The sequence below is a fragment of the Carassius auratus genome, chromosome 16, assembly GCF_003368295.1.
Source record: "Carassius auratus strain Wakin chromosome 16, ASM336829v1, whole genome shotgun sequence".
NCBI classification, from domain to species: domain Eukaryota; kingdom Metazoa; phylum Chordata; class Actinopteri; order Cypriniformes; family Cyprinidae; genus Carassius; species Carassius auratus.
This window is the reverse complement of record NC_039258.1, coordinates 21650563-21667315: the sequence shown is the minus strand read 5'-3', so window position 1 is coordinate 21667315 and position 16753 is coordinate 21650563. Positions and strand designations below refer to the sequence as shown.

Here is a 16753-nt window from a genome sequence, read left to right as displayed (position 1 = left end):
GAAAGTCGAGTAAGCCTAATGATTCAATCAACTATTTATGAAGAACCATTTACTTCACTCCTGAATGAATCAACCATTTGAACGAATGAAACGAATAAATGACTCGATGACTTAATCATTAAGACATTCCCACCACCTACTGGCAGTTTTAGTTTTTTATTTAGATTATATTTACATTAAAGAAATAATTTGATATTTTCATAGTAATAAAAATAAAATTAAGAAAATTAATTATCAAAGTTATAGTTCAACCAACTAAAAATGACAATTCTGTCACCGTTTACTCACACGGTCCAAAAGAGTACATGTAATCATTTCTATCAAACAAAATATTTCTTGCTGAATCTACTTTTTGTAATCTCTGTTTAATGCTTTACACAACATTGACTTTAAATGATCTTTTAAATGATGAGTTATTTCTCCAGATTTGATGTGCGATTAATTTAATTAATTAATCACCACATCATGTAATTAATTAGATTAAAAATGTTAATCACTTACCAGCCCTAGTTTTTATACATAAGATATAGACACAGTACACACTCATACATTATGTAAACAGAAACAGATTGTTTTGAAAGCAATCATGCAAGATGTTTTTTTATGTGCAGAATTGTGTGAATATATCCATAAATTCAGCAGATGCAGATAGTATATTGGTGTGCAATCAAGGTTTGTTCTTCTGCGTACAGGAGCGTCTCCTGCTGTCCATCTTACCCAAGCACATCGCAGACGAGATGCTTCAGGACATGAAGAAAGAAGCCAGCCAGAAAGAGATGCAGCAGTTTAACACCATGTACATGTATCGGCACGAGAACGTCAGGTCAGTGTTTCAGTAAACTAGTGCGAAGCTTGATGTCGTCGTTTGCCGATTGTTTGACTCTGACTGTGTTTGTGTTGCAGTATTCTGTTCGCAGACATCGTGGGCTTCACTCAGCTGTCCTCGTCCTGTAGCGCGCATGAGCTGGTGAAGCTGCTCAACGAATTGTTCGCCCGCTTCGACAAGCTAGCAGCTGTGAGTTACTGCTATCTGTATGCAAGCTTTATTTAACACACATTTAGTCATTTTTACAAGGTGGAATGGTTTTTGGTGACTAATGATCTTAAGCTATTCATGTAGAGTGCAACAGTGGAATTTAAAGTAAAAATCACCATAGAATATCAGATTTTTTACTACAGTGTATGGATCATAATCAATTCATAGAGGAAGCATTCAATTGATTAAAAGTGACAGGAAAGACATTTATGATGTCACAAAAGATTTCTACTTGAACTTTCTATTGATCAAAGAAGCCTGAAAAATATGATAATGAATCACGGTTTCCACAAAAATATTCATCAGCACAACTATTTACAACATTGATAATAATCAGAGATGTTTCTTGAGCAGTAAACCATCATATCAGAATGATTTCTGAAGATTGTGTGACACTGAAGACTGGAGGAATGATGATGGAAATACAACTTTGAATAATTTATTTTTAACATGTACTACAATAGAAATAAAGTACTTTAAATTGTAATAATGTACGCAATATCACTGTATTTAATTAAATAAATACAGCCTTGGCGAGTAGAAGAGACATATTTCAAAAACAGTTCAATATCTTACCAACCCTAACTTTAGAATCTATATCTATAATTGTATAGAGTAAATTTTATTTTCATAAAATTGTATAGTAGTATATATATTTAATTACATAATTCACAATGCTTAATGGGATGAGTAACTTTTATACTTACGTCATGTATAGTGTTGGGTAAGTTACTCAAAAAAAGTAATCCACTACAAAGTACTAATTATTTCTTTAAAATTGTCATTTGATTATATTAGTGATGACTGCATTTAAAAAGTAATCAGATTACTAATTAGTTTACTTTCAAGTAGAGATGTTCTGATACACTTTTTCTCTTCCCGATACCGATTCCGATACCTGGGCTCAGGTTATCGGCCGACACCGAGTACTGATCCGATACCTGGGTGTGTATCTGTATATACAGCCGTATATAGCCCTGTGTAAATTGCTAGAATTATTTTATGGTGAGCTTCAGACCTATCCCTTAATAAAACATGAATAAATACATGGTGAACTACTATATTCATTACAGTATTTTTATTATCTGACATAAATTTGACAGTAATATTATTTATTTTCTTAAGCGAAAGAGAACTTCAAATGCAGCCAAAAATCTAACACCACAAACTAAAAAAGGTATTTTAGTTTTACAATATAACTGTATAAAAAACTGCAACAAATAAGTTTAGGAATATAACAAAATGATATATTAATCAGATAATCCCTTTACAAAAAAACAAGTAAAAAACAAGCAACCATCAAGGCATAATTATTATTTTTAACAGAGATGTATTAGTATTACTACATAGATACATAGCTAAAACTACTGTAGGCTACAACAGTAGCTTAATATATTGTCAATTTACTCATGTTTAACCGAAAATTTATTTTAATGGGTTGTCATGAAGATCTTTGAGTGTCTGTGTTTATGATATGAAAGTTTTCTCAAATGAAACGGTAAATTCTCATGAATTGACGGTTTATGCGTTTGTGTCCTCATATATTGACACACAGCAGAGACCACAAAACAGCGAGCTCCCGCACATCTGCGCCCGTCACCCACAGAGATGTAGAATTTGCAGGAGTAATATTTAAATAGTATTTTGCAGTTTAATATTCACAGACACTAGTATATATTCGGCTACTGTCTGGAGCCCTGCGCTTTGACTAACACGGAAGCGACTGAACGCAGCTGCGTGTACCGAATATACTCGGGAGTCGGTAACTACCGGTACTACAGAGACATACTGCTAACCACTAATCTATAATATAGAAGCGGTTTCACTCTCTGTTGGCAGTTTAGAACGCGATGAGAGATCCAGTCATATATAGATCAGTGCTGCTAACGCGTCTTCATTTCTTCTTCGAAGCTCTAACAAGGGGTTACTTGTGGCAACACAGCACAACTTCCTGTGTTTGCTATGCATTCTGAGCAGCGAAGAAGAACCGTGCAGCGGTTAGGCAAAGCTAGCAGTCATATTCTTTTACTGACTCTATGGTCATAACTAGGTCTTGTTTAAGAAAATGGTATCTGATCGGTATATGGGTTTATGTACTCGCCGATGCCAGAATTTGTTTTGGTATCGGAGATATTTCCGATACTAGCATCAGAATCGGAACAACAAGTTTACATTTCAAGTTATCAAACCTACAAAATAAACTACAAAGTGAAGCTCGAAAAGAACTTCAAATGTTTCGTCTTTTTTGATCGTACACATAAGACTAATACATCATTTGAAACTATAAAAGCCCTACTTTTATTTATATGCACACAAAATGTCAACAAAACATTGTGATTTTGTAAAATCAAGAAAACAATTATATATATATATATATATATATATATATATATATATATATATATATATATATATATATATATATATATATACAGTGGGGCTCGAAAGTTTGGGCACCCCTTGCAGAATCTGTGAAAATATGAGTAATTTTCAAAAAATAAGAGAGATCATACTAAATGCATGTTATTTTTTATTTAGTACTGTCCTGAGTAAGATATTGTACATAAAAGATATTAACATTTATTCCACAAGACAAAAAAAAAAAATGCTGAAATTATTAAAATAACCCCCTCAAAAGTTTGGGAACCCTTGGTTCTTAATACTGTGTTCTGTTACCTGATGATCCTCGACTGTTTTTCTGTTTTGTGATGGTTGTGCATGAGTCCCTTGTTTGTTCTGAACAGTTAAACTGAGCAGCGTTCTTCAGAAAAATCTTTAAGGTCCTGCAGATTCTTCAGTTTTCCAGCATCTTTGCATATTTGAACCCTTTCCAGCAGTGACTTTATGATTTTGATTTTTTTTTTTTTTTAATTTATATCATGTGTTCCCGGGGAATCGAACCCCCAACCTTGCGCTTGATAAAGCAGTGCTCTACCAATTGAGCTACGGGAATTTTTTTTGTATTTTGTATTCAGTCTTTGTAATGTTTTGGCTGTTCTTGGATCCAGTTGGTTTGGTTACTTTATCATTTTTTTCATATAGAATTTTTCAATTCCTTTTGAGGAATATCCAAAACCAGGTGGCTGAAAGGTGGACGCACATTGTTGCTCTCAACTGATGCTCAATTATTTTCTAGTGAAGTTTGAAGCTAACTAAGATGCTCTATTTTCAGAAATACCACCAGTTGAGGATCAAGATCCTGGGCGACTGCTATTACTGTATTTGTGGCCTTCCAGATTACCGCGATGACCATGCGGCCTGCTCCATCATGATGGGTTTGGCCATGGTTGAGGCCATTTCGTGAGTGATGCATGCTGGGAATTATTTCTAGAATTAAATGGGAATTAGTGACAGTGATTTTTAAATAGCTGGAGTTGGGCGTGCTCGAGTATGATGAGGTCTGACACATTCATCTGGATTTCAGATACGTTCGAGAGAAGACGCAGACAGATGTGGACATGCGTGTCGGGGTGCATTCTGGGACGGTTTTGGGCGGTGTACTCGGACAGAAGCGCTGGCAGTATGACGTGTGGTCGACTGACGTGACGGTGGCCAACAAGATGGAGGCAGGAGGAATACCAGGGTAAAATCCTGCACATTCACCAGTGATAAGGGGTTTAGTTTGCTTCTGAATGCTGGGGGAAGTTCACTAGCTATCATTTATGAAAATAGTAAGTGTGAAAGCCTTCTGAGATGCAGTCAAGACAGACAGGAATCCAAGAAGTGACTCAGACGGGTGTAAATGTGTCTGGTTGTTCAGGTCATATATAAACTTCACTCCTCCTTAAATGAACTACGCCTGAATGCAGGAGCGCTGCAGTCAAGGATGAGACTCTCTGGAGATATGTTTAATTATTAGACTCGTATCTATCACAATCGTTAGCAAGACTCAATTAGAATGAGACCCACCCTTAATTGTTTAATTGTAGTGAAACTTAGGATCTACTGTAAAGAAATAAAAGGCCACTTAAGTGTGTTTTTCACGACTTGAATTCTTAACACACTTAACCCTCATCACAATGCATTCAACATTTGTATGTTATTTTCACAATTTGGGTCATTATATTTTTTCAACTAAAACCATATTGTAAGTGCTTAACATCTTCTGATTAATGAGTGATTGTGAAACAACATTGACTTTTTAAATTCAAGATACCAGGATACATTTTTAATTAATTAATTTTAAGTAAAGCATACCAGAAAATCGATTGATGCAACTATTTAGAAAAATATGCAACCTTTTTAAAAATGATGCATCTTAAAAAATTATAGAAAAAACTGAAATAATAATAATAATAATAATGTTTATTTTCTGGGTCTTAGAGCATTCCCTAACTGAAAACGTTTTTTTTTTTTTTTTTTTTTTTTTTTTTTTTTTCTTGTTGTAGTTGTTGTTGACTATCATTCTGAAGCACATGCAAAGAACTTGATTATAATTAGTGTGTTATTTATGTTTAAGGTTAATATATTTTAGGTGCACTTAATTACAACTTCTTTATAAATGTCTAATAGCAAAAATTCCGGTTACTCACTTTAACCGTATTTCAATAGACGATAGATGTAATTATTAGATTACATATAAAGATGCACTTAAGTCCTACTTAAGTGAGTCAAAAAAAGATCAGCGATGGATCCTAAATCAAAAGGTTGATGGATTTGTTCTGTAGTTGTTAACGGTGAAACAGCAGGATTGTCTAAGTGTTGTGTTTGCGGTAACACACTCAGGCTGTGTTTGAACTCAAACGTGTGTCTGGTAGGCGAGTGCACATCTCCCAGAATACCCTGGAGTGTCTGCATGGAGAGTTTGATGTGGAGCCGGGGAACGGAGGAGACCGCTGCGAGTACCTGAAGGAAAGGGGCATTGAGACGTATTTGGTGGTGGTGTCCAAGGGACCCGTGGGTAAAAACGGCATCAACGGGGTAGTGAGTGTCATTTCTGTTACTGTCGGTTTCTTTGGTTCCTCTGTGTCTCTCTCTTTCTCACGCTCTCGCTGGTGGTTTCCTCCAGAAGCTGTCGGTGACGTCGTCTAATGGGAATTCTCCGTTGCTGATCAACACGACGGAGTGCAATGGGAGCGTCCACACGGCCTGCACCACACCGGAGGAGCCGGAGGAGCTGGACACACGGGTAATGACACCATGATCTCACACACTGACATCTGCAACTGTGCTAAAGCCAGTGGAATCTGTTAACTTTCAGGACTTCGCCTACTTAATTACAGATTAAAATGGCAAAGGTTTTCAGTCCCTGACAAAATGCATAAATTAACAAAAGTTCTTTACACTATTCGTCCCCTTTGGAATTATAAAGTTCTGTCTGCATTCTGAGTAGTTTTGAGACATTGACCTTCGAAGTTATTGTGTTCCATTCGACTGTGTAGATAGAACCTTATTGTTTTTTAAATAAAAAGTCCCATAATGTACACAACATAAAAAAAAATCTATCACATAATGTAACTACGTTGACACAGAATAAGAATATGTGAATAACTCAATTTTGACAAAAATGTCAGATAGAACCTTATAATTCCAAGGGGACGTATTGCTGTCAAACCATTAATCATGATTAATTGCATCCAAAACATCAAACTCATCCAACTCAAACCTGGTCTAAAGTCAATGGCGCAATATTTTTGTGTTCTTTAAAGAGTGCGTTGGTAGAAAATGCTCCTCTGGGTGGGTCCACAGTGCACTTTGACTTTGCTTATTACACACAGGGATGCGCATCACACAAACATGCCAAATATTAAATACAAAAGGATTACAGTGTAAAATAATATTATTGTGTAGGCTACATAAATATAAAAATGTAATGATGGATAGTCATTGCTTGTATTAGAATTAGGCTACCTATTTGCAATTCAGCCTATTACTACTAATAATGATTCTTCACCTCGGGAAGCTGTGGTGTATTCCTGCTTGTCCCGTCCTTACGCGCTTTAACTTCGCGCACGAGCAGATCGGTTTCTTCACTTGAGAAGCGTTCAGCTTTTCTGCCAACAAATTCTGCCATGTAAATAACGATCTGCCATGGTGTGAGCGCATCTCGCTCTTAAAGGGAATGGGAGATGACACTCAGATTGGTGTATTGAATGTTACACCCATTACTTAAGACAATAGGGACAACTCCTTTTTTTCAACCCGCGTTCCCATTGTTAAAATAGCAAAAGTGGATTTGGACCCGCCCTGAGGGCACCTGCGCCGTACGCTTTACACTTTGCATTTATAGATCGTTAAAATAGTGCCCAATGTGTGGGTATTTGTAATTAATAAAACAGTACACATGTGTCTGAAGTAAACAGTCCCTCAAAGAGCAGCTCAAAAGAGAGGGGCGGAGTCAGCAGAGCTCATTAACATTTAAAGGAAAATGCTACAAAACTGCTTGCTCTGAAAAGAGCTGTTTTTGACAGGGTAAAAAAAGTGTTGTTTTAAACTACCATTGAGAAATTTTAACCAAACTATGTTACAGAATTTTGACTGTTCATGTATTAGCATGATGGTACCAAATAGTTTCATTATTATTGTTCTGAAATATCCTTCAGAGTGTGAACTTTTCACGGTTATCATAGTTAATGTATCACAGTTAAATCTGTTGAAAATTTGTGACAGATATTTAAACTATTATGTGGGGGTTTTTGGATATAGAAGGTAAAAGAGAACAGTCAGCGTGTGATTGTGCATGTGTTTGGTGGTAGGTGGTGAACCCCTCTTTTCCAAACCCTCGGCGGCGTTTGCGTCTGCGTGATCTGGCTGAGAGAGTCATCGACGCTCAGGAGAACGAACAGGAGCTCAACAAACTCCTCAATGAAGCTCTGCTGGAGAGAGAGACCGTACAGGCGTACGTACTCTACTTTATATCCTTCAAAAGAAGCACGGACTGAATGTTTCGTTTTTAGACACTTAATAGGCACATCAAGTGTGATTACTAAAACATAATGATTTCAAATATATACAAATATATACCTGCTCGTACTGCTGCACACTTCTTTTTCCCAATGTTTGTGTGTGTGTGTGTGTGTGTGTGTGTGTGTGTGTGTGTTTCAGGCTGAAAGGGAAGCACACTAATCGTCTGTCCCTGCGCTTTACTGATCCGGAGCTGGAGACGCGCTTCTCGGTGGAGAAGGAGAAGCAGAGCGGAGCGGCGTTCAGCTGCTCGTGTGTGGTGCTGCTCTTCACCGCCGTCATGGAGGCTCTCATTGACCCCAGGTCAGTTAACTATTAACACATCAGCACACAAACACCATCAGCCCCTGTTTCAGCTGCCACCGGTCAACGGAGGCCACTCATCATCTGTTTACTGTTAGCATAGCATCTCTTTGTTGGGTAAAAATAAGGTCCTGTTGCTATTTGGCGTTTCCCTTTGTCTCTGGCGTTTAAATACTGTATCCACTTTCATTCAAGGCTGGGATTTGTAAAGGTTTCCTGATTAAATTGAGTTTCCCGATTTAGATTTGATATCGATTCACCTGTGCAGACCCTCCTGACAAAACAAGTACACTTCAGCAAACTTTAAAAAAAGAGTTCCTATGGAAATAATCTACTTTTAAAAATGAGTGTGAACTGAATGTTATGTTCTTTAAAATTAAATTAAAATGTATTTTAGGTAAAAAAAAATGTTTTATTTAAATTCAGTTACTTTTTTGACTCCCTTATGTAGGACTTAAGTGCATCATTATATGTAATTCTATAATTGCTTCTAGTCTTCTAATTTTGCACATTACAAAAATATGAATAAAAGCTAAGGTCCAAACTAATATGATTTTTTTTATTGCTATTTATTTAACTGATTAAATAATCAACACAACAAAATAAAATTTTGGATGCCAAATTAATTAAACTTTAAATGGCTTTGAAACATGGTTTAAAAGAGTAATTTATTCATGAATCGGACTACACTGATCACGCTGTTTGTTTTTGTATGCAGCTACGGAGCCCCTAAAGGGACAAAATTATTATTTTATTGTCTTTTTTGTTATCTTTTGCGTTCTAAAAAGCATCTTTAAAGGCACATTTAATACAAATTAACATCACTTCTTGTGCAAACAGTATGTGTTCGAAAAGCGTTGTGGAAGGAACAGCCGATGTTCACTTTCCCCTGTCTGTGTATTTCTGCTCCGTGCAGGTTGGTTGCAAACTATGTGACTCTGGCCGTAGGTGAAGTCTTGCTTCTCATTCTCACTATCTGTTCGCTGGCTGCCATCTTCCCTCGGGTGAGTTCCTGCTCTTACACCAATCACACAGAACATGTGTCCACTTTCGTACCTGATGCGGATGTCTTGTTACACTCAGAAATACAGTAGTAAAGTTGGTTCCAGCTTCTGTGTGATGTCAACTTAAACATGACGGTTTTAGCTCTCAGTATTTAGATTTCCTGAACATGCACGATTATGCTTTCTATTAGTCGCCGGAATCATGATGAAAAATGTTTCCATTTCCGATGCATCTTTGTTGACGTCTCACATAATATTAATAGAAGCAGTCACATGAATGAAGTGTGTTTCCCGAGGCTCTTCCATTTACTGGTGGAGCACGCAGCAGTATATTTGACTCATCCTCATTAGTTAGGTCAACACATTCCCCATTGACTAATAAAGTTCCTGATATTGATTCCCTCTCAAGCACACACACACACAGATTGAGCGAGAACGGAGATAATGTGTTTCTGGAAGGGGAGACGGTCACACACACAACAGATGAAGGACGTATGAGTCCATATGGCTTTACTGAAGAATTTATTGATTTTAAAAAGCATGTTGCTGTGAATTAAATCAATTGTTTCCACAATCACTGTACATGTGGTCTTTCCATTGTCAGAGCAGGTCATGTGCGTACAAGGTTAACAACTTTTGCTGGGATTGGATGTTTATGGAGCTTTTTTGTCTTGTTTTCAAAGGTATTTCCAAAGAGATTGGTGTCATTCTCCACTTGGATTGATCACACGCGCTGGGCTCGCAACACTTGGGCCATGGCGGCCATCTTTATAGTCACAACGGCCGACATAGTAGATATGGTAAGAGACAAGTCAATTGAGGAAACAAAAGTATGTTTTTTCTAATTCAAGAAATGTATGTGCTTAATCTTAAAAAAAAAATTGCATTATCAACCTCAGGAAGTCTTTCAATTTATTTTACGTATTTTTGTCTTTAAAATAAATGGCTAAATAAATAAGGATATGTGGACGCAAGTAACAGTGTTGCATATTCAGACTAATTGTAATTTGGGGCCTATGTATGTATTTATAGTAATTTGGTAGGCTTACAGTTCTCTTTAAATTATTTAAATATATTAATACCTTTATTTTATGATTAATAATGGTTTATTTTACATGTATTTTATGAATATACTAATTCTGTATAATTGAAAATATCTACATATCTAGCAAAAAATGGCATTACAATAAAGGTAAATCATCATGTGCAACTTTTACAAAGTTACTAGTTATTTAATAGCTCATAAGTTTGTGAGTAGGATTTAAGACTAAATAAGATTCGCTGATTTTATTTAGCAAGGATGCATTAAATTGATCAAAGGTGACCGTAAAGACGTTTAGAATTAAAAAAAAATATTTCTATGTCAAATAAAAGCGTTTTTTTTTTACTTTTGGTTCACCAAATTGTGGGCAAAAGTGTTTTCAGCAGTGATAATAATCAGAAATGTTTCTTGAGCAGCAAATCAGCTTATTATTCTGATTTCTGAAGATCATGTGATACTGGAGGAATGATGCAGAAAATACAGCTTTGGTCACAGAAAAAAATTACTTTTTACCATATATTCACCTAGAACATAGTAAAATCAAATTGTAATAATATTTCATAATATTACAGATTTTACTGTATTTTTTGTTCAAATAAATGCAGCCTTGGTGAGCAGAAGAGACTTCTTTCAAAAACAAGCCAAACTTTTGAATGCTCGTTCAACTCCAATATTTTATTACAGCAGTGATATTAAATAAATGATAGATTTGAACATCTAAAACAGAGAGTTTTTGCGAGCTGTACTTCTTCTGGTGTCCTCTGTAGTTGAGCTGTCGTGCCCCAGAGTCCTCCGCGGGTGAGACGACTGCGGTCACTCCGGTCACTGCGGCCACCAGCAGCTGCTCAGAGAATCCTAAATACTACAGCTACATCGCAGTACTGGCTCTCATCGCCACCACCATGCTGGTGCAGGTCAGCCACATGGTCAAGCTCACCCTCATGCTGCTGATCAGCGGAGCTACAGCTGTGGTCAACATCTACAGCTGGAGGGACATCTTTGACCAGTACGACCTGACGCGCTTTAAAGAGTACAGGTGTGTACAGCACTAATCACAGCCAGGATTAGCAGTACTCCATTAGTATGTGAATCACATCTCAAATCAAGCAGTGTGTTCAGCAGAGGTGTGTTGTTACTTATTTAAAGGGATAATTCACCCAAAAACCTGTATGAGTTTCTTTCTTCTGTTGAACACCAAAACAGATACTTTAAAAAATATTGGTTGGAGGTAGCCATTGACTTGCGTAGTATTTTTTGCCCTGTATGTCAATGGTTACGGCCAACAGTTGGGTTACCAGTGTGTTCATCACAGGAAAGAAACTTCAGGGTGAGTAAATGACAGATTTTTCATTTTTGGGTGAACTGTCTCTTTAAGATCAGATCAGACTTGTGATTTTCAGCTGGTGGATTATAAAACTGGGATACATCTCTTCTCTCCTGTTATGTCTAGGTATTAGATTTTCATAGAGAAATTGTGTGGCACTTTTCAAGAAATTATTACTTTATTTTTACAGAGTTCATCTTGTGCCCTCCAAATACGCCATGAGTGTGATGATCTTCCTCATGATGGTCAGCTTCTACTACTTCTCCCGACATGTGAGATTTACTTCTCTCTTTCCCTCTCTCTGATTATTTTTAGTTCTCTCAAAAATGGAGATTGTGTAATTATTCACTATGACTTTCTTTCTTTAGTGAATAGAACTTTTAAACAATTAACATTCCTTGAAAATGCCTCATTAGATGTTTGACGTCAATGACATTTAATTAGAAGATGCAGGAAGTGATGTTTGTTGCAGCAGATGACATCAATGCACCTTTTTCTTTTCCGAACAGCTTGTGTAGCCTAGCTTAAATAATAATGACTTACATTTTAGCCTATTCTTCACTCTTTTTTGGCTCAGGTGGAGAAGCTGGCACGCACGCTGTTCCTGTGGAAGATTGAAGTGCATGAGCAGAAGGAGAAGGTGTACGAGATGCGGCGCTGGAACGAGGCTCTGGTCACTAATATGCTTCCGGAGCACGTCGCCCGACATTTCCTGGGCTCCAAGAAGAGGGATGAGGTGAGAAATCCAGCCGCTCAGCCTCACAAATGCTGTCAAACTCAATTAACTTTCCCATGCACATGTCCCAGGAACTCTACAGCCAGTCCTACGATGAGATCGGAGTCATGTTCGCCTCCATCCCAAACTTCTCTGATTTCTATACGGAGGAAAGCATCAACAACGGCGGGATCGAGTGTCTGAGGTTCCTCAATGAAATCATTTCTGATTTTGATAGCGTAAGTACTAGTAATAGGAGTATTTCTCCAAGCTGTTGCCAATAAAGGAGCCACAAGTTAAGACTTCATACTGTTATCTGTTTGATTTTGTGCTCTTTAGCTTTTAGACGAGCCGCAGTTTCGCTGTATAACCAAGATCAAGACTATTGGCAGCACCTACATGGCAGCATCCGGAGTCACTCCAGACAACAACACCAACGGTTACGCTTGTATGAAGGTAATGGAGGCACATGTTAAGGAGTCCATCTAGATCTACAACCCCAATTCCAGAAAAGTTGGGACGTTTTGTGAAATGCCATACAATCAAGAAGTATGTGTTATCTGTTCGTTCTCTTTATTTAACTGACTAAAGTACAAAGAAGAAATTTCCAATGTTTGCACTGACCAACTTCATTTTATCTTGTAAATATAGACAAGTTTTGATTTTGATGGCTGGAACACAGAGGCATGTTTAACACTGTGTCAGATCAGCTGATGTGTAGCTTTCAGTAAGAGATTCAAGTTGCATTTCTTGATGTAGTAGCAGACTGTGGTAAATGACAGTGGTTTTTCCTGAGATTTCCCTGAATCTTTTCACAATATTATATATGGTACTTGGTGAAAGACCTAAATTCTTTGTGTGTATTAGTTTAACGTGGATTTTCTCTAATCTTTTCACTTTATTTTGCCTCGGTCCCAACTTTTCTGGAGTGTGTTGCATCCATCAAAATTTGTTCATATTTACAAAATACATTTACGCTGGTCAGTGAAAACTTTGGAAATCTTTTCTGTGCACTTTTGTCAATTAAATCCAAGTTAAAGATCACAGATCACAGATTATTGATGTTATTGCGTTTTACAAAACAACCCAACTTTTCTGGAATTGGGCTTGTAATAAAATATATTTTTCCCAACAGAAAGAAGAGGTTTCGGAGCGGGAACGCTGGCAGCACTTGGCAGATCTTGCTGATTTTGCTCTGGCCATGAAAGTCACGCTGATGAACATCAACTACCAGTCCTTCAATAACTTCATGCTCCGCATCGGTTAGTGGCCTGACGTCTGGCTGTGTGTGAACGACACAGTTATTCACAACGCTTCATGTTTGGCTGTGTGTTTTCTCCATAGGGTTGAATAAAGGGGGTGTTTTGGCTGGTGTGATCGGGGCCCGTAAACCTCATTTTGACATCTGGGGAAACACTGTGAATGTGGCCAGTCGCATGGAGTCCACAGGGGTGATGGGGAACATCCAGGTGATGGCTTTCACATCAATGAAACCTTCTGGAAACAGCTTCCCTACATTCAGTTTAGCACCAGGTTTTCTATTACTAAAGGTAGCAATGCTACAAGCTGTAATATCTCATTTAATTATTTTTTTAAATACTAGTTGGCTTGACTTTAGGTGAGCTTATTTCAAAGTAGCTTCCTCAACAATAGAAATAGAGCGCTGTAATGAATGAAAGTTAGCCTCACTGTGATTTATCCGTCAAAAAGACAGATTTTTCAATTGGCTTTTGGATTATTGCCTGAAATAAATTCAGAGACCGACAGGAGTGTATGATTCTTACACGTTTTGTTCATCATGATAATCTTCAGAAATGAACTAGTTGCCAGAAGGAAACTGTGGCAGCTAAACAAACTCTGCTTCCCCAGGTGGTGGAGGACTGCTACTGCATCCTGAAGGACTACGGCTTCCGCTTCGTCAGGAGAGGACCCATATTCGTCAAGGGGAAAGGAGAGCTGCTCACCTACTTCCTAAAGGGACGTGAAAAACAAGGCTCCTTCATTAACGGCTCGTTTGTGACCCTGCCGCACCAAGTGGTGGACAGCTCTTGACCGACACGCGCACACACACTGTCCTACACAAAACTCTTGCTCGCGCACACCTCACCTCGTTCCTCTTCTGCCGAGTACAGTGCTCCAGTAATTAGTACTTTCAAATGTGTTTTCTCTATTTATTAGGCTGAGGGAAGAAATGTTGAGAGAGACTTTCTGTTTTTATGAGAGAAGTACTATATAATATACATTTGGAAGTGTGCACAGAGATGAATGAATGAAATCAAACAAGCTGAATGGTTTTATTAAGTTGCTAAAGAGATGAACGGGTTGATTTTAAACTCAAACCGCACCGGATACAATGAACTCTACTGTATATTACTCACTGCGCTGCTCAAAGGAAACGATGAATTACCTAGTTTTGTTCTTCATTTATTTGAAATCATCTCATTATTTAATCCTTATTTAAAGATTACCCTGAAATGTTGTTTACCATTGAGAAGCTTCTCCAAATTCCTTTGTTGGAAAGCATACTGACTGCCTTTGCCTCTTATGAAAGTGTGTGTGTGTGTGTGTGTGTGTTTATGCATTTCTAAAGTCTATAGTCACCTTTTCTTTATTTCTTTATTTTTTACTTCCAACCATTAATAATGGACAAACATGAGGTATTTAAAGTCTGAGACCACATTAAATCATGGGTTTTAACCCTGGAAATAACCGTACAGTTCTAGGATTTTAAAATGTATAAAATACATTGAAAAACAATAATATTAACAGTTGAGGTCAAAAGTTGCAGAATCTGCAAAATATTCATTATTTTACCAAAATAAGAGCAATCGTACAACATGCATGTTGTTGTTTATTTAATACTGACCTGAAAAAGATATTTCACATAAAAGATGTTTACATATAGTCCACAAAGAGAAAATAATAGTTGAATTTATAAAAATGGTCCTGTTCAAAAGTTAAGTTGATTCTAAACACTGTGTTGTTAGATCGAATGATCCACAACTGTTTCTGTGTTTAGTGATAACTGTTCACGAGTCCCTTGTTTGTCCTGAACAGTTAAATTGTCTGCAGTTCTTTAGAAAAAAACTTTAAAAATCCACAAATTCTTTGGTTTCCAGCATTTTTGTGTATTTGAATCCTTTCCAACTCATATGGACTCATATGTAACTTACTACAGAAGATTCAAATGGGGGGTTGAAAACTTTTGAACAAAATGGAGAAGTGTAATTAAAATAAAAAATATATATATTTTTTTTTTTTCATTTAGTATTGCCCTTCAGAGGCTACAGACGATAGTAACATGTTTCCCTGAAGACAAAATAAATTTACCCTGATCTTCAAATTCAAAAAGTTTCCACCCCCGACTCGTAATGCATGAGTTTTCCTTCTGGAGCACCAGTGAGCCTTCTGTAATAGTAACATATAAGTCCCTCAGTTGTCCTCAGTGTGAAAAGATGGATCTCAAAATCATACAGTCATTGTTGGAAAGGGTTCAAATACACAAAAATGCTGGAAAAACTAAATTTGTGGATTTTGAAGGATTTTTCTGAAGAACAGCAGGCAACATTTTTTTCTCTTGTGGACTACTTAAACATCTTTTATGTGAAATATCTTATTCAGGTCAGTACTAAATAAACAATAACTTGCATCTTGTATGATCCCTCTTATCTTGGTAAAATACTTAACATTTAGCAAAATGTTAAAGGGGGATGTAAATTTTTGACCCCATTAAGTTTTACTACATTTATTATACTATCAATGTAATTAGTAATAAAAAAAAAATACTGTACTAAAATCTAAAAAGAAAACCCGAAGCACTTTCACTGCTGGTCTCAGGCTTTTGGACCTCTTTATACATCCTAGTGTTTCTCGCGTGCCAAATACATGCCACTGTGTGCGTCAGTTTGTGGTACTCTGAGGATGCAAGTATAGCAGAGGTGTATGAGTATCACTGTGAATGGGTTCATTGTGCGTCTCATTCATGGGCAGTATTGCAGGGATGAACGTTTCTTAGTTCAGAATATATTCCCTACGGTGTCTTTCCTCAAGGATTAGATGAATGTGCAATAGTTTATTCTTTTACGGCATTCTGCTCTCCGGTACAGTTTTCAAAAGAGCCCTCTTCTCCCAGCAAGTCATATTTTTATATTATGATGTAAAGTTGTAGTTAAAGAGTATTGTACAAAGAGACAGGACGCTAGAGGCTGGATCGGTGTGTCTTATAAACAGTTCATTTATTAACAATGTCATGAACCTTCTCTGTCGGTAAGCAGAAATGCGTTTGATTTTGACTTTCAGATGCTGGAATGGTTTATGAGGGCATGACATTGTGGCCAATCGCTGTGGTTTGATGCAGGATTTTGCTAAAATTTGATATTTTTGAATTATCCTTAGATATGGAATAAAATGGCACTTTGAATGATCT

The 16753-nt window shown here is 37.1% G+C and overlaps 1 protein-coding gene across 2 annotated transcripts in view; it reads left to right on the top strand.

The window, feature by feature from the left end:
* Positions 1-16110, top strand: part of LOC113116527 (adenylate cyclase type 3-like) — a 29296-nt gene extending 13186 nt beyond the window's left edge. The window contains exons 3-20 of one of the 2 annotated variants that reach the window (XM_026284741.1): positions 693-823; positions 904-1015; positions 4209-4336; positions 4461-4619; positions 5794-5959; positions 6048-6164; positions 7732-7874; positions 8081-8242; positions 9159-9246; positions 9930-10046; positions 11056-11324; positions 11803-11884; positions 12190-12348; positions 12420-12566; positions 12667-12783; positions 13463-13589; positions 13672-13796; positions 14197-16110. In XM_026284741.1, coding sequence (XP_026140526.1) covers positions 693-823; positions 904-1015; positions 4209-4336; positions 4461-4619; positions 5794-5959; positions 6048-6164; positions 7732-7874; positions 8081-8242; positions 9159-9246; positions 9930-10046; positions 11056-11324; positions 11803-11884; positions 12190-12348; positions 12420-12566; positions 12667-12783; positions 13463-13589; positions 13672-13796; positions 14197-14379 — 2532 coding nt within the window. In that variant the 3' untranslated portion in view covers positions 14380-16110. Of the gene's footprint in view, positions 1-692; positions 824-903; positions 1016-4208; positions 4337-4460; positions 4620-5793; positions 5960-6044; positions 6165-7731; positions 7875-8080; positions 8243-9158; positions 9247-9929; positions 10047-11055; positions 11325-11802; positions 11885-12189; positions 12349-12419; positions 12567-12666; positions 12784-13462; positions 13590-13671; positions 13797-14196 lie in introns of both variants that reach the window. The other variant, XM_026284740.1, reaches the window with a different exon arrangement.
* Positions 16111-16753: the final 643 nt, after the last annotated feature.